Source organism: Trichomycterus rosablanca, chromosome 6 (genome assembly GCF_030014385.1).
Source record: "Trichomycterus rosablanca isolate fTriRos1 chromosome 6, fTriRos1.hap1, whole genome shotgun sequence".
In the NCBI taxonomy this organism is placed as follows: domain Eukaryota; kingdom Metazoa; phylum Chordata; class Actinopteri; order Siluriformes; family Trichomycteridae; genus Trichomycterus; species Trichomycterus rosablanca.
Genome location: NC_085993.1, coordinates 29,668,704 through 29,687,334, shown reverse-complemented (window position 1 = coordinate 29,687,334; position 18,631 = coordinate 29,668,704). Strand labels below are relative to the sequence as shown.

Below are 18,631 nucleotides of genomic sequence, written 5' to 3'. Positions count from 1 at the left end.
ACTTACTCACTCACTCATTTATTCACTCACTCACTTAATCACTTCTTTATTCCCTCACTTACTCACTCACTCATTCATTCACTCACTCACTTAATCACTTCTTTATTCACTCACTTACTCACTTACTCCTTTATTCACTCACTCACTTAATCACTTCTTTATTCCCTCACTTACTCACTCACTCATTTATTCACTCACTCACTTAATGACTTCTTTATTCACTCACTTACTCACTCCTTTATTCACTCACTCACTTTATCACTTCTTTATTCCCTCACTTACTCACTCACTCATTTATTCACTCACTTAATCACTTCTTTATTCCCTCACTTACTCACTCACTCATTTATTCACTCACTTAATCACTTCTTTATTCACTCACTTACTCCTTTATTCACTCACTCAATCACTTCTTTATTCACTCACTCTCTCCTTTATTCACTCACTTACTCCTTTATTCACTCACTCAATCACTTTTTTATTTACTCACCTTCTCACTCACTCCTTTATTCACTCACTCACTTGATCACCTTTTTATTCACTCACTCAATCACTTCTTTATTCCCTCACTTACTCACTCACTCCTTTATTCACTCACTTAATCACTTCTTTATTCCCACACTTACTCACTCCTTTATTCACTCACTCAATCACTTCTTTATTCACTCACTTACTCACTTACTCCTTTATTCACTCACTCACTTAATCACTCCTTTATTCACTCACTTACTCCTTTATTCACTCACTCACTCACTTAATCACTTTTTTATTTACTCACCTTCTCACTCACTCACTTAATCACTTCTTTATTCCCTCACTTACTCACTCACTCCTTTATTCACTCACTCACTTAATCACTTCTTTTTCACTCACTTACTCCTTTATTAACTCACTCTCTCCTTTATTCACTCACTCTCTCCTTTATTCACTCACTCACTTAATCACTTCTTTATTCACTCACTTACTCACTTACTCCTTTATTCACTCACTCTCTCCTTTATTCACTCACTTACTCCTTTATTCACTCACTCTCTCCTTTATTCACTCACTCACTTAATCACTTCTTTATTCACTCACTTACTCACTCCTTTATTCACTCACTCACTTAATCACTTCTTTATTCACTCACTTACTCACTTACTCCTTTATTCACTCACTCACTTAATCACTTCTTTATTCACTCACTTACTCACTCTCTCCTTTATTTACTCACTCACTTAATCACTTCTTTATTCACTCACTTACTCACTCACTCATTTATTCACTCACCTAATCACTTCTTTATTCACTCACTTACTCACTTACTCCTTTATTCACTCACTCACTTAATCACTTCTTTATTCCCTCACTTACTCACTCTCTCCTTTATTCACTCACTCACTTAATCACTTCTTTATTCACTCACTTACTCACTTACTCCTTTATTCACTCACTCACTTAATCACTTCTTTATTCCCTCACTTACTCACTCACTCCTTTATTCACTCACTCACTTAATCACTTCTTTATTCACTCACTCACTCCTTTATTCACTCACTCACTTAATCACTTCTTTATTCACTCACTTACTCACTCACTCATTTATTCACTCACCTAATCACTTCTTTATTCACTCACTTACTCACTTACTCCTTTATTCACTCACTCACTTAATCACTTCTTTATTCCCTCACTTACTCACTCTCTCCTTTATTCACTCACTCACTTAATCACTTCTTTATTCACTCACTTACTCACTTACTCCTTTATTCACTCACTCACTTAATCACTTCTTTATTCCCTCACTTACTCACTCTCTCGTTTATTCACTCACTCACTTAATCACTTCTTTATTCACTCACTTACTCCTTTATTCACTCACTCACTCCTTTATTAACTCACTCACTTAATCACTTCTTTATTCACTCACTCACTCCTTTATTCACTCACTCACTTAATCACTTCTTTTATTTACTCACTCGCTCCTTCACCCACACACATGCACATGGGGATTCTCCCTACATTCTGTAGGGCAACCAAAACACAGTACGTTCAGTATTTTTGAAAGGTGAAGTCAGTTAAGACACAGAGCAACAGCGCCATCTAGTAAAGAAATACCTTAATGATTTTGCAGTGGAACAAAACGTCATCTCTCTGCGACATTTCGTGCAGAAAACGTGTGTGTATAGAAGTGCTGAATGTGGTAGTGAAACAGGATTTAGAATGTCGGTTTTTCACGACGAGGTTGAAATCGAAGACTTTGAGTACGACGAAGAAACAGAAACATATTATTTTCCCTGTCCGTGTGGAGACAGATTCGCGATCACAAAGGTAAGTAAAGGATTAAGAATTATAGTTAAAACGTCTTCATGGCTTAATAGTCAATGTCATCTCCAAATATATTCAGTATTCAGTAAACACAGAATATGTCAAACTGTTAATTTAGTGTAAGTATAACTTTTAATGGCGTGTGTTTGAAAATACTAATCTAACTTACATGTTGTTCTTTTAAGACCTTATACAAAGTACAGAAACAGTAATTAAACAAGTAAGTGAACATCTGACCAGATAGACATTCCAGTCAAAAACATGGACATTAATATAGAGTTTGCTGTCTTTTTGTGGCTATACCAGAGTTCACTCTTTGGGAAGGCATTCCACAAGATTTTGGAGTGTGATTGTGAGAACTTGTCCATTTGTGAGTAATGAAAAATGAGTTCAGTGGGGTTGTGGCCAGGTAGCAGACAAAACAAAACATTTTATTTAGTGAAGTCCTTGTTTATACCACACTACTTTTCAGTATCTAGTTATATGATAGCATATATGTAGTTACAGGTGTTATGTAAGGTGAAAGTTCTTTTTTTTTTTTCTTGGACCCTCCTGTGTTAAAAAGTAAATAAATAAATAAAAATTTTAGGACCCCCTTGACACGGGTTATACTATTGTTCTTGTGGCTTCAGCAAATATTTTCCCCCTCTTGTTCATGTGAATTTTGATAAATCCATGATGAAGGTATATATCTTGGTATTTTCTAATTTTGGTTGATGTGGTGTGTTTACTTCTGGTGGACTGGTGGTAGAAGCTTCCTCACCTGGTTCTGCTTCAGCAGGATTTACATCTACAACTGAATCAGAATCATTTGTAGGGCCGCTTAGGTGGCGCAGCGGTAAAACACGCCAGCACACTAGAGCTGACTTTTTATTTTAAATGCATTTTCTCCCCTTTTTCTCCCCCTTAAGTGCGTCCAATTTCCCAATTGCATCATGCTTCCTCTCCACCTATGCTGATCCCTGCTCTGACCGAGAAGATCAAAGCTAACCCACGCCCCCTTCCGACACGTGGGCAGTAAGCCGTATGCATCTTATCACCCACACATTGATGAGTGTTGTGCCACCTAGCGTTGTGTACAGAGAGACACACCCTAAGAGCACTCTTTCCTCATCTCTGTGTAGGCGCCTCTAATCAGCCAGCAGAGGTCGTAATTGCACCAGTCTGACGGAGAGAGACCCCTATCCGGCTTAGTCCCGCCCATCTGAACAACAGACCAATCGTTGTTCATGTGGTTGCTCAGCCTTAGCCGGCAAGGCAGAGCTGAGACTCGATACGTATATGAACTCTTCTTGTGCAGGTGAAAAGATACAGTTGGCTACTGCACACGTGTAGGAAGGGGCATGTGTCAGTCTCGCTCTCCTCAATCAGCAGTGTAGATCAGCATCAGTAGAGTCGAAGCATAATGCAGTACAACTAGATTGGGAGGAAGATTGGGAGGAAAATTGGGAAAAATGCAAAGAAAAAAAAAAAAAAGAATCATTTGTAGAAACCATTTGTTGACCGTTGCACTTTTGAGGTGGGCAAATCAAATATTAATGCATTCTCAAAAAGCCTGCGTAGGCTATAGGTAGTTTAAAGTAGATTTATATGACATCACAAGAGATCGCCCATGTGCTAATAGCCTACGGATTTTCCCATCACGTCAGGAGTGATTATTTTTTACTGTTCTTAATCAAATGCAGTGGGACCCCCATCTAAGCTCACCGAGGCCCCCTAGTAAGCTGTGACCTCCCGGTTGAGAACCACTGATATAAGGTATAACTGTGTTGATGCAGTATTTATTCATTTGCAGGAGGATTTGGAAAATGGAGAAGAGGTTGCTACCTGTCCCAGCTGTTCTCTGATTGTCAAAGTTATTTATGATAAGGCAAGTAGATCATTCCACACTACCCTGATGCACTGTGTGTCTCATTTTATTAATTTAAAGTATTTGACCTACATGACATGAGCTTAAAATATAAGGTACTATTTGTATCTGGGGTATTATGAATAAATAGAAACAAACAGATAATAAGACATAAAACACTACATGCTCAATATTTTTGCTTACCTAAATTATTTTAATAATTTATTTAATGGCTCAACCTTCTGGAATTGCGAAAGATAAACAAATATATATTTAATGGCGTATTTTTAAGAATAAAAAATAAAGCCCTTGTAAAATGAAAAAAAAAAAATTTGCATTTCTAAAATAAATACCAAAACCAGTGTGAGAATGTAAATCAGCCTGCAGTTAAGAGTGAGTGCTTACAGACCTTAACTAGCTGTTGAACTGATGGGCTGATTGAAGGAAAACATGGCTCCAAGAAGAGAGCATTCAGCTGAAACAGTAGAGATGATTATAAAACTTCTTTGAAAAGAAAATCCAACATGGTGTGGTAAAAGATGCCGGTAGTTACAAAATGGTGTAAGTTCAATCAAAATGGGAAAATTATAAAAAATAATACATATGGGAGACCAAGAAAAGCTGGAAAACTGCATTGTAAATAGAATACATCGTATCGAATCTCGGCTCTGCCTGCCGGCTAGGCTGAGCTTCCACATGAACAACGATTGGCCTGTTGTTCAGATATGGGTGGGATTAAGCCGGATGGGGTCTCTCTCTCTCATGACTGGTCCAATTACGACCTCTGCTGGCTGATTGATGGCGCCTGCACAGAGATGAGAAAAGAGTGCTCTCAGGGTGTGTCTCTTCATACACAATGCTGAGCTGCACTGCACTCGTCAAAGTGTAGGTGATAAGATTTATACAGCATGCTGCCCACGTGTCGGAGTGGGCTTGGGTTAGCTTTGCTCTCCTCAATCAGAGCAACTGGACGCGCTAAACAAAATGGAGAAAAAGGGGAGAAAATGCATGAAGAAATTTTTTATATATATATATATATATATATATATATATATATATATATATATATATATATATATATATATATATATATATATATATATATATACTGTATATATATAAAGAAAATAGAAAATGCAAAACAGAACAAAGGCAGAACAAGAGGACCAGTGTTGGTGACTAAACTGTAAGAAGTCTTGCTGCTTTGTTTATGCCACACAGGTTGTTGGTGCCCACAGAGATTGAACAGTGAATTAATTTTTTAATTTTTTCCTAAATAACCACAGACAGAGAACATATTTGTATTTATGGTGTTATAAACATCAAGTCTGTAAAAAAACAAGATCACTGTCCATCAGAAACAACTGACAGATTTAAAAACATTGAGGGAGGTAAGGTCAGACAGGGTCTCTTTCTGTTGTTGCTCCAATATGCGATCTTCAGGACTGGAGTTGGTGGGTGTCTGGTGATCTGGTTCTCATTTGTCCAGATCGGGGATTATACAAGCAAAAGCGGATACACAATTGGTAACTGGAAATGACTAGATTGGGAGATCAAATGTGGAACAAAATCTCTGTGTATTTTGCTAGACTGTTACTAGTTTGCCATTAGGAAATTCAAGATAAGCCTACAGCAAATGATATCTAGCTTGTACCTCACGAATGCTTTAATTATACTATACAACTATATAAATTAATACTTAATACTACAATTATATTAAATATACTTTTTTTTACACCATTCCTAATATTAATAGCCAAATATGGTGGTTCCCTTTCAGACATCAGTCTAAAGCTTTATCTGGTGCTGTTAGAAATGTTTTAATCAGATGATCTTGTATTTGCAGGAGCAGTTTATGTGTGGGGAAGTTATTGAAGCCCCGACTGCAACAGAAACTAAGCTGGAGGTGGCTCAGAGATGACTAACAGCAGCTAAATTCGTTAATAGCCTGAAAATGGACCTGGTACCTTCTGGTGCTACAAAAATAACCACAGAACCTCCTGTTGTCGTAGACACAGCAAGCAGTAGCAGCGTTTTGCACATGGACTTTTACTTTTAGTTCTGATAATGTTTTAAATGTATTTATTTTGTTGTTAATGCAGAATATAAAGGATTTTAACGGTATTTCCTGGTGGTGATTATACAGTAGAGGGAGCTGGTGTATCATGGGGTGGGGGGGGCGGGGGGGGGATTAACTCGCTGCCTGTGGATTTCAGGCAAAGCTTGATAGGATATACAAATTAAATCCGGTTTAAGGAGTAAAGACTTTCATTTATCTAATGGATAAGAACTACCAAAGCACTATATTAGAACCGTAAACTGTTTTTAGAACTGGTGGAAATGTCCAAACCAATCTGATGAAATATGGCCTTTTAAATAAAACAAAATATAAAATTAAAATGTTAATCTGATTGGGAAGTCTATTAGTGATCCAAGTAAGGACAAGCAACAAACCGATGACAGTGTGTTGGTCTTGTGGATGCCAGTGGACATGAAGGCTTTGGTGGTTGGTACAGACCAACAGAAGAGCTGCTGTGGCTCATATTACAGACCATTTTAATACTGATAATAAAGTCAATGTGTCACAACACGCATTGCATCGAACCCTTTGTACTGGGTTTGGTGGATCCTCCTTTCATACCCAAAGATGTGTTGTGGCTCACCATATTCAAGAGAAGCACTGTAAAAATATATTTAGGGTGCCCATGAAATCTTGGTCTGGCAAGGTCAGAAACCACTGTTTAATATGTGTGTGTGTGTGTGTGTGTCCTTCAAGCTCTGAGGTGGTATTGATATGAGAAACCATCATGCCACTTTGATAAATATAGCCACATGTGCCCAGGAGTACTTCTGGAAACTATCATTACTTAATGCAGTCTGCCGCTGTATCAAAATTGCATCCTGAAATTATTTTACACAAAGAAAAAGCCATATGTCAATTCTATGCAGAAACAAGTTCTCTGGGCTTAAGCTCATCTCAGATTACCTGAAAGACAATGTGCTGTCAGTCAGAAAAAAGTGCCAAAGTTAGAAAGGACAATCCAGACAGTAGCAAAAGGTGCGAAAGCCAAAATCTGTTATGCTATGGAGGTGCATAAGTGACTTGCATATGTCTGAAGGTACCACTGATATGAAGGCATATAGTAGGATTTTAGAGAGATGTGCTGCCAACAAGGCAGCATTTTTTTCTAGGAAGTCCATGGTTATTTCAGCAGGACAACTCCAGGTCTTATTAGCATGGGTTCGTAGTCACAAAATGCATGTGCTTGACTGGCCTGCTTGGTGTTCAAAACGTCAACCAGGACTGTTGTGCATTTGATGTCTCATATCAAGCAAAAATGGGCAAACATTTCACTTGCAAACTCAGTTCCCAAACTTTTAATATGTAATTAATAGGAAAGGTGATGTAAAACAGTGTTAAATGTTTTTCAACTTTTTTATTGCATTTGTAAGTGTATCATAAAGAAAATTAATTGATGTACTTACTGGATAGGTGTACATAATAAACAGCTTGGTATGTACAGGACAACAAGACCTTAAACATCACTAAATAGTGAAAATAGTCTAACATACCAGATGTAGTAGTAATGTCTGCTTGCATTTACCACTAGCTCAAGTCAAGAAGATCATGCACTGTATGGCCAATGTATCTGAAGTTTGGATGTTTCTGTCACACTCATTGTTAACAGGTGTATAAAATTAATTATAAAATACATCATAATTTTAACTTTGTGACCACAGTTCTGGGAAGTCTTGTTCCATGTCTCCATTGGTGCCTTGACCTCAACCCAACTAATAATCTTTGGTATGAGTAGAATTGTTGCAAACAGTTGCAAACCAGGCTGTCTCATTCATCACAAGTGCCTAACCTCACAAATGCTCTTTTGACTGAATGAGCACACATTTCCACATTAAAAAGGTTGTGGACTTGGGTTAGAGTGTACTGACTGAAAATACATTTTCTCTCACTCATTTTACTATACTGTTGAGAGAGTAGTTCACAGAAAAGATGGCATGAGTAAGGGAAATTGTGCTGATTGAAAATTGTGATATTAACCAGCCAGGATATTGATGTTTGGGTGCAAATGGATCTTCCAAATAGACAATGAAAAACAATGAAATTGAATGCAAGTTCAAAATCTTCTCTATATTTATAAATGTGTATTGTACAGTACTGTATTTAGTTCAATTATATGCATATTTTTGTGCGATAAAAAATGATTACCCAAAGGAAGCCCCTATGCACACAATGTGAACATACAACAGACGGTATGAGAGTTCATGGTTAAACCTGTTTTCCAGGTCAGATATTGCCTATAGCAAATACATGTTTTTGTGTATAGGCCTATGTATACGTGCAAAGTCAAAAGACAACGTGTGTGTACATTTGAAGTGTAATAAATGACAAAAACAAAAACACAAGTAGGTTTAATACTTTTGCTCATTCCCTATAGCTTGCAATTTATTTAAGCTAATTGAGCCATAAGCGCTGTACTTTGTGGAATCGACTCCATAGTTGATTCAATACTCAATACGGAATCAGAGAGTCGACTCTTTTTGTGATCGACTTTCATTCCTAGGCTACACCGAAGCAGCAAGAGTAGGAGCAGCTGAAACTGGGGATAGAGGACAAAACCCGGAGTTCCCGAGGCCTGGCAGCCGGGAAAAACACACCCAGCGTGGTTTTTAATATTAACTTTTGCGTGCTGAGACGCGGTAGGTGAGCAGGACGAACTGAAAAGCCGGACATATTCTGTGCGGGACCCGCTGGAGAGCGAGCAGTACGGTAAGACCGACGGCAGTTAAAGTTGTATTGCGGTGTGAACACTGCTACATGTGTGCTGTTTTATGGAAGATGCATTAGGGTTATGGAACAACTAGCGCTGCTTTCCTTTGCCATTTCCAAAAGCTCTATGCAAACGAGAGTAAAAACGAGAGAAGGAATGCTGCATTGATTTCTGTATGTATTTATATTAGATGAGAGATTAAGGCTTTGTCTAGCACGCTGAACGGTAGCTAATGTCAGGAGCTACAATAGTACAATAGACAGATAGGGAGCTCAGCTTCATGGTGGCGGGTTTCAATGCCGATAAATCACAGACGGTTCAGTGCATCTTCTACACACTGCTTTATTAAAAATGGAAATGGAAAAAAAAACCTTTCGACCCAAATAATGCGATGTATATCATCCACACTAAGGCTGTGCGATATAATTGAATGGAATCGGTATCACGATACATTACCATATGATACACTTTATTGTGGTTACCAGTGTCAGGTGTCAGTGTCTTTTTAATAAAAAAAAAAGTAACATGAAATATATTTGCTCCGTTTTCCTCCCACAGTCCAAAGACATGCAAGTGAGGTGAATTGGAGACACTAAATTGTCCATGACTGTGTTCGATATAACCTTGTGAACTGATGAATCTTGTGTAATGAGTAACTACGTTCCTGTCGTGAATGTAACCAAAAGTGTAAAACATGACGTTAAAATCCTAATAAACCATCAAACAAACCATGATTTTTACCATGACCCTGGCAACACAAACATTGCATCACAACAAAACACAAAACGAAATATACTTAATTAATAAAAATAGTGGCAATCTGGTCCCACTGTGGTTTACAGGATGTAACGTAAAGCCTCCACAAGGGATGTTTGTGTACAAGTTCATTTTGTGTTTGTGTCTGTTAATATTTTTCTCTGTGACCCTTTTTGGCTGGCGACCCAACCAAGGGTCACGATCCAGGGTTTAAAAAACCCTGACATAGACTGTGATTGGAAACCTGTCCAAGGAGTATCCTGTCCCAGGACCCACCAGAAGTTTGATAAGGACAAGCAGCTACTAAATATAAATAGTTGATAAATGGTGGCGGGTTCCAATGCCGATAAATCACAGACGGTTCAGTGCATCTTCTACACACTGCTTTATTAAAAATGGAAATGGAAAAAAAAACCTTTTGACCCAAATAATGCGATGTATATCATCCACACTAAGGCTGTGCGATATAATTGAATGGAATCGGTATCACGATACATTACCATATGATACACTTTATTGTGGTTACCAGTGTCAGGTGTCAGTGTCTTTTTAATAAAAAAAAAAAGTAACATGAAATATATTTGCTATTCAATAAAATGAATTTAACAGAATATATTCAGCATTCAGATCTTACCCCTGATGTCTGGTTTTGGGGGTGATTTATGTTCCTTCAATGTCTGTAGAGGTTTTCCATACAGAACTTGGATAAGCCATCCTAAATTAAGACTGAGGAAACTACTGATCACGATGTCAACCTTGATCAAAATGGTTACTGAAGATGAATGAATGATATATTGAGTACTAGGAAATTTAAAAACATGCAGAAGGTGGGTTTGAATAGATAATTGAGTGGTATGGTAAATTGGAAATGGGAGATAAAAGGACAAATTTAAATTTACATTTTCAGCATTTAGCAGACGCTTTTATACAAAGCGATTTACAGTACTGTGATAGAATACAGTCTAAGCAATTGAGGGTTAAGGGCCTTGCTCAAGGGCCCAACAGTGGCAACCTGGCAGTGGTGAGGCTTGAACCGGCAACCTTCTGATTACTGGCCAAGTACCTTCACCACTAGGCTACAACTGCCAACAGATTGTTCTTAGGTGTGGGTAAGATCACCTAAGCAGGGTATATTAAACTCTTATGTGGGCGGCACACTGGCTAAGTGGGTAGCACTGTCGCCTCACAGCAAGAAGGTCCTGGGTTCGATCCCCAGGTGAGGCGGTCCGGGTCCTTTCTGTGTGGAGTTTGCATGTTCTCCTCGTGTCTGCGTGGGTTTCCTCCGGGTGCTCCGTTTTCCTCCCACAGTCCAAAGACATGCAAGTGAGGTGAATTGGAGACACTAAATTGTCCATGACTGTGTTCGATATAACCTTAAAAAGTGATGAATCTTGTGTAATGAGTAACTACCTGTTCTGTCATGAAGGTAACCACAAGTGTAAAACATGACGTTAAAATCCTAATAAACAAACAAACACACACTCTTATGCCCAGAGTTTCCAGGTAGGCTCTGGACCCAACGTGATCTTGTTTAGAATAGAGCAATTGTGTGAGGTAAATGAACTCTGTGTTGAATAAAAAATCTGGAAAGATCCTTTAAACTTCACTGTTGACCTCTGACTGCTCAAAAATAGGCAAAAGGTGTGAATAAGTGGATGGGTGGGCATCATATACACCAGGATTTTTCAAACCTTTTCTCAAGCAACCCACATTTTGTCTATGATTTTTACCACAACCCGGGCAACACAAACAATGCATCAAAACAAACACAAAACGAATCTAGTCCCACTGTGGTTTACAAGATGTAACGTAAAGCCTCTACAAGGTGTGTTTGTGTACAAGTTTATTTTGTGTTTGTGTCTATTAATATTCATTTTTCATATTCATATTTTTCTCTGTGACAAATTTTTGGCTTGTGACCCACCCAAGCTTTACGACCCAAAGTTTGAAAAACCCTTATATATGCTTTGATTGGAAACCTGTCCAAGGTGTATCCTGTCTTGTGCCCACAGATTCCAGGAAGGCTCAGGACCCACCAGGACTTTGATAAGGACAAGCAGCTACTAAATATGAATAATTAATATATAATTGAAAGCTAAAAGGCTAGTTTGGTTACTACTCAGCTCCAAGGTCCTGAGGACCTGGGTTTAAAATTTGCCTCTGGCCAATGTCTGTGCAGAGTTTGGTATTTTCTTTCCATTTTTGGGGCGGCACAGTGGCTAAGTGGGTAGCACTGTCGCCTCACAGAAAGAAGGTCCTGGGTTCGATCCCCAGGTGGGGCGGTCCGGGTCCTTTCTGTGTGGAGTTTGCATGTTCTCCTCGTGTCTGCGTGGGTTTACTCCGGGTGCTCTGTTTTCCTCCCACAGTCCAAAGACATGCAAGTGAGGTGAATTGGAGACACTAAATTGTCCATGACTGTGTTCGATATAACCTTGTGAATTGATGAATCTTGTGTAATGAGTAACTACGTTCCTGTCATGAATGTAACCACAAGTGTAAAACATGACGTTAAAATCCTAATAAACCATCAAACAAACCATGATTTTTACCATGACCCTGGCAACACAAACATTGCATCAAAACAAAACACAAAACGAAATATACTTAATTAATAAAAATAGTGGCAATCTGGTCCCACTGTGGTTTACAGGATGTAACGTAAAGCCTCCACAAGGGATGTTTGTGTACAAGTTCATTTTGTGTTTGTGTCTGTTAATATTTTTCTCTGTGACCCTTTTTGGCTGGCAACCCAACCAAGGGTCACGATCCAGGGTTTAAAAAACGCTGACATAGACTGTGATTGGAAACCTGTCCAAGGAGTATCCTGTCCCAGGACCCACCAGAAGTTTGATAAGGACAAGCAGCTAATAAATATAAATAGTTGATAAATGAATAAAAGCTAAAGGGCTAGTTTGGTTATCACTCAGCTCCAAGGTTCTGAGGACCTGGGTTTAAAATTTGCCTCTGGCCAATGTCTGTGCAGAGTTTGGTATTTCCTTTCCATTTTTGTGTGCATCGTCTAGAGACTTTGGTTTTTTCTTGCCTTGCAAAAACATGCAGAAGATGTGTTTTCGGCTCCAAGTGTAAAAAAAGCAGAAGAATGTGAATGTTGCCCTGTTTATGGTCTATTCTGCCCTTGTGCCCAGAGTTTTTGGATGGTGCCAGACCCATTTTTTACCAGGAGAAAGTGGTTGTTAGCACATTGTGCCAAGGTTTTGGTTAGCTGGGTTCAAACCTTGCCTTTGGCCACTGCCTGTGTGGAGTTTGGCTTGCTCTTCTCATGTGTGTGTGTGTGTGTGTGTGTGTGTGTGTGTGTGTGTGTGTGTGTGTGCGCGCGCGCGCGCTTTGGTTTGACACTTGCCTATAAGAAAAATGCAGAAGGTGGATTGACTACTTCGGATTACCCAAAATTTTGTGACCATGCTGGTAAGTGTGTAATGTATTGCTATTGCTGCCCTGCCCTATGTGTCTTCTAGCCTTGTGTAATCAGGATTCATAGATCATGTTAGAGCAGCAGATAGTGTGGTTGGACTACATAGGATTAGGGTCCTGGTAACTTCTAAAAACAGGCAGAAGGTGGATTGCAATTTTCAGCTGTCATTAGTTGCTCGTGAGTAAATAAACAGTTGTGAAGCCATGTGATTGGCACCTTGTCCAAGGTTTAATCTTTTTTCGCACTCAGAAGTTTGGTCTAGACCCTGTAACCACAGAGTCTTAAGCAGGTGTATTAACGATGACCGAATAATACAATGCTGCAGCAGGTAGTGCGGATGCCACACATCACTACAGTCCTGGGAACATCGGTTCGAACCTTTCCCTCTGGCCACTGTCTGTCAGGTCTTTGTCGTGTTCTTTCCTTGTTTGCGCAGGTTCTTCTCCCTCTGAACAAAAATTCTAAAGGTGGATTGGCATCTTTAAATTGCCTCAAGGTGTGAGACAGTGAGTGTATGATGTTCAGCAACTAGGGCTGCAAATAACGATTATTTTAGTAGTCGACTAATCTGACGATTGTTTTTTTCGATTAGTCGACTAGTCAACGACTATTTATGTCATACCCTCCATCTCTGCCTTAACATAACAAAACTCTGTTATGTTATTTAAGTTCCAATATCAAATTAAAATAATGACCCATGAAACATGAATTTGAAACTTAAGCTTAATAGTTAAATCAAATATATTTGAAACATTAATACACAATCACAATAAAAAAAATCAATTAAATAAGAAAGCTTTGGACAGCATTAGAAGCTGTTATGTTTCAGAAGTTATCATTCTGGAAATCAAAAACATATATAACATGTGGTTGAGAAACATGTGAATGCTGTCTGTGAGGACCTCAGCCATCTGAGGGGTGCATGAACCTCTTCTCTGGTCAAAGTCATCCACACTTCATTGCTTAGTGCTATTAATAGAAAGAGCAAAAGAGAAAGCTGTATTAATTATCACAAACTGAAGGCTATGTATCATAGTTTATTACAAATAGTGTACTGGCTATGCCAACTAAACCATAACAGGTTAAATATCTTAACTGAATTATCTGCTGAGCTAACTAGCTACTATTAAGTGGAGAACGCTTATTATTTAGAATGAATGCTCTCATTCATTCATCTCATTAAGCTAGCCCAACATCTCTAAGACTTGGTGAAAGTGGGACTAGTAGCCAGTGGGGCATCTACATAGATATGATTGGCTTTGGCTTGGGTAGCAGGAGGTAGTCGAAGCTTTGCATTGGTTCTCCATTCTGTCCTGGGTATTCCTGCCTTATAGCCAGTGTTTCTCCAGAAATCTGGGACAAACCTTGCAATCGGTCAGAAGGTCTTGGCTAGAAACCTATATAATTAAGTAGTTAAACGCTAGAGCTTTTAGCGAAGCAGAATCGATTTAATGTGCAGGATCTGTCAGGGTGCAATTCATAATGCAACATACTGTAAGCTGCTTTAAAGGCACTGCAGTTTGGCTGGGTTCTTCTTTGTTTAGACTGAATAAATGATGCATAAATGCACTGGACAAATAAACAGCAGTCCTTCAGCACATAAAATGCAGTGGATGAGCGTCATGTCCGATTTAGAATGTTCCTTACTGCTGTAGGAAGATAAATGTGTAGAGGTCTTTTATTAGACACCATTGTAAAAACACATTATACACTAACTGGATTTTTATCAGGATACATGAGCTGCAACACAATGCATTACAATCATGCAGACACATGTCAAGAACTATGTTCACAATATGTGACAGATGAGCTGGTTTGAGTATGTTAAAGCTGCTATTCTTGGATTTGGAATTTGGACAAGACAAATTCATCCAGTAAGCGGCTGTGCTGAATGCCGGAACTGACTAGAAAATGGTCAGACTGGTTCAAGCCGACAGGATTTAAATCTCTTTATAACCATGGTGAGCAGACAAGCATTTAAGAATGTACAGTTGCAAATGGAAATCCCCTTAAAAGGTTTAGATAGATACACTATATTGCCAAAAGTATTCGCTCGTCTGCACACGCATATGAACTTGAGTGACGTCCCATTCTTAATCCATAGGGTTTATTATGATGTCGGCCCACCCTTATAACAGCTTCAACTCTTCTGGGAAGGCTTTCCACAAGGTTTAGGAGTGTGTTTATGGGAATTTTTGACCATTCTTCCAGAAGCGCATTTGTGAGGTCAGACACTGATGTTGGACGAGAAGGCCTGGCTCACAGTCTCCGCTCTAATTCATCCCAAAGGTGTTCTATTGGGTTGAGGTCAGGACTCTGTGCAGGCCAGTCAAGTTCTTCCACACCAGACTCACTCATCCATATCTTTATGGACCTTGCTTTGTGCACTGGTGTGCCACATGTTGGAACAGGAAGGGGCCATCCCCAAACTGTTCCCACAAAGTTGGGAGGATGAAATTGTCCAAAATCTCTTGGTATGCTGAAGCATTAAGAGTTCCTTTCACTGGAACTAAGGGGCCAAGCCCGACCCCCCCCCATCTCCCCAAACTTTACACTTGGCACAATGCAGTCAGACAAGTACCGTTCTCCTGGCAACCGCCAAACCCAGACTCATCCATCGGATTACCAGATGGAGAAGCGTGATTCGTCACTCCAGAAAACACGTCTCCACTGCTCTAGAGTCCAGTGGCAGCGTGCTTTACACCACTATATCCGACATGTTACATTGCGCTTGGTGATGTAAGGCTTGGATGCAGCTGCTCGGCCATGGAATCCCATTCCATGAAGCTCTCTACACACTGTTCTTGAGCTGATCTGTAGTGATTGACTCTGCAGAAAGTTGGTGACCTCTGTGCACTATTCACCTCAGCATCCGCTGACACTCTGTCATTTTACGTGGCCTACCACTTCGTGGCTGAGTTGCTGTCGTTCTCAATCGCTTCCACTTTATTATAATACCACTGACGGTCGACTGTGGAATATTTAGTAGCGAGGACATTTCGCGACTGGACTTGTTGCACAGGTGGCATCCTATCACGATACCACACTGGAGCGCATGCCTAGATGCTTGGTTTTATACACCTGTGGCCATGGAAGTGATTGGAACACTTGAATTCAATGATTTGGATGGGTGAGTGAATACTTTTGGCAATATAAGATGGATAGATAGATGGATGGATGGATGAATGGATGGATGAATAGATAGATACTTTATTGATCCTGAAGGAGGTTAAAGCCCCAGTAGCAATATACAGCAAACAGTGGGTATTATAGTGACGTGTATATAATTAAATAAAAATATACAATGAAAGAATATTTATTGTCCCAATAATGTACATTTTAGAACATAATTTGACATAATTTAGAGTTTAAATGGAAAACATCTAGTTCTCTTGACATATACCATTGGGCATCTACACAGACATGTTTGACTATGCCTGATGGGAAGGTGGGGCAGCCTAGCCATTAGGAATTGCGCCAAGCAGGGTTGGGTTAGGAAGGCCATCCAGCATAAAACTGTGCCAAATTAGGTTTGTGGACCAGAATGATCCACTGTGGAATAAAGATTGGTTAACAGTATCGGGTCAGATTTGACCCTTAAGACAACACAAAGGTTTGACTGACTAGGTCAAAGTTGCCATATACTTGCACAAATCCCAATACCAGAAATGGCTTTTAAAAAAAAAGAAAGATGATATTGGTCTTTTTGTTGGTCAGATAAATAGCACAGTAGTAGAAGCAGACTACATATGGTCATATGGTCAAAACTAGAGATGCATGAGTACCGATACTGGTATCGGGTATTTGCCCGATACCGTGTTCATTAACTTGTACTCGTACTCGCAAACGAGGCTCCGATACTAAACATCTGATACCGTGTGCCTAGTGCACGTTGCTGCGTTATGCGTAGTTCACACTACACGATTTTTGCCCTGATTTTCGCTCGGCGACTGGTCGCCGCTAGATTTGCCGGCTCGGGAGCAACTCGGCGTTCGCTCGGCGATCAAAACTCAGCTCTCGATCGCTAAGTGTGAACTATCCAACAACTAGATCCGACCGGCTCACCGAGCGCTCGAGTTTTCTAGCACGTCAGATATCTGATCTCAGATGTGCGACTGGGAATGAGTGACATGTCGAACAGCCAATGAGAACGCAGGATACGGTGTGAGGGGAAACGCAGGAGAGGAGTGTAAACAGGTGGGACAGGGGGATAATATAGTTTATATCAGAATACACCGGCACACACACACACACACACACGTTTTACAGTATTTCTGACCTGATCGTTCTCTACAAAACATAACAACAAAACACCAACATTGCAAAAATATTTATTAACCTGCAACTCACTACAGAACAATCCATGCTATTCGTGTTGCCAAATCCACTCAGATTCATTCATTTTTCCTCCTTGATTTCATCACGTCAGCGCACAAACACTTTGATCACTCGCTACTTGTTGACGTGCATTTTTGGACATGGTATCATTAAACTTCTCGTCACTTCTCACGTGTGTTTTTGTTTAAAAAAAAAAACGGTATTCTAAATAGGTATTGGTATCGGTATCGGTATCGGCAAGTACAAAAATACATGTACTTGTACTTGTACTCGGTTGGGAAAAAATTGTATCGATGCATCCCTAGTCAAAACTGTCCAAAAAGGACAAGACTTTTCAGGTATTAGTATGCTGATGTCCTGGGTTTTAAGTGGGGAAATGCTTTTAAAGAAGCAGCTTTCCAAATATAGTAGCACTCAGTTTAATGGCTGTTTAGAGCCTCAGTGATTTTACTAATAGTGTTAAGTACATTCTGTGTAATTCCCCACTTACACTGATAAACCAGAACATTAGGACCACCCTCCTATGTGTTGTCAAAAACGGCCCTGAGACATGGACTTGCATTCAAGACTTCTGAAGTAGTTCTGTGGCATCTGGCACCAGGACATTACCAGCAGGTCATTAAACTTTTTTATGTTGTGAGCTGGAGCATTCTATACTTCATCATGGTGACGTGTCTTCGACTGGTACACACGTGCCCGGCCATAAACATGATTTATAAAAAGCATCATTTGTTGGTCCAGACGATCTTTTTCCATTGCACGGATGTCCAGGTGCAATGCCTGCATGCCAATTGCAGCTGCTTTCAATGCTGCACCGCTGGACAGGAGTTACCATGGGCACTTCAACCTCATACACAGAAGGGCTTAATGCACTTGATACTCAATGATGTGTTGTGACACATTCACCTCATCACCAGTATTAAAATGATTTGCAATTTGAGCCACAGTAGCTGTGTTGGTCCATACCAGACACCATAGTCTTCATGCCTTCTGGCATCAGTTAGTCTTGGCTGCCCAACAACCTATCAGTGGTTTGTGGCTTGTCCTCTTTTGGCCTACTGGCAGTGGACACTCACTACAGCTGCCTGTGAGCTTTTGTTGCTGTTTCAGAAACTTCACCCCAATCAGGTTATAACGATGTGGCTTTATGTTAAAGTCACT

The 18,631-nt window shown here is 39.7% G+C and overlaps 2 protein-coding genes across 2 annotated transcripts in view; both read left to right on the top strand.

Moving 5' to 3' along the window:
• The first annotated feature begins 2,157 nt into the window (after positions 1-2,157).
• dph3 (diphthamide biosynthesis 3) lies at positions 2,158-6,280 on the top strand. Its single transcript, XM_062996812.1, has 3 exons — positions 2,158-2,310; positions 4,103-4,177; positions 6,003-6,280. The coding sequence occupies exons 1-3, from the start codon at positions 2,203-2,205 to the stop codon at positions 6,075-6,077; spliced, it is 258 nt and encodes an 85-aa protein (XP_062852882.1). The 5' UTR covers positions 2,158-2,202; the 3' UTR covers positions 6,078-6,280.
• Positions 6,281-8,790: 2,510 nt separating this feature from the next.
• Positions 8,791-18,631, top strand: part of nck2b (NCK adaptor protein 2b) — a 70,562-nt gene continuing 60,721 nt past the window's right edge. Inside the window, exon 1 of the mRNA XM_062996810.1 lies at positions 8,791-8,942. The gene's annotated coding sequence lies outside the window, so the exon portion shown is untranslated. The remainder of the gene's footprint in view (positions 8,943-18,631) is intronic.

What these genes read in the sequence shown, in the direction of transcription:
- dph3 (XM_062996812.1), top strand. Translation starts at nt 2,203, where the DNA reads ATGTCGGTTTTTCACGACGAGGTTGAAATCGAAGACTTTGAGTACGAC. An exon ending in ACAGATTCGCGATCACAAAG is followed by an intron (nt 2,311 to 4,102) that starts GTAAGTAAAGGA and finishes ATTCATTTGCAG; the next exon opens with GAGGATTTGGAAAATGGAGA. An exon ending in TCAAAGTTATTTATGATAAG is followed by an intron (nt 4,178 to 6,002) that starts GCAAGTAGATCA and finishes TTGTATTTGCAG; the next exon opens with GAGCAGTTTATGTGTGGGGA.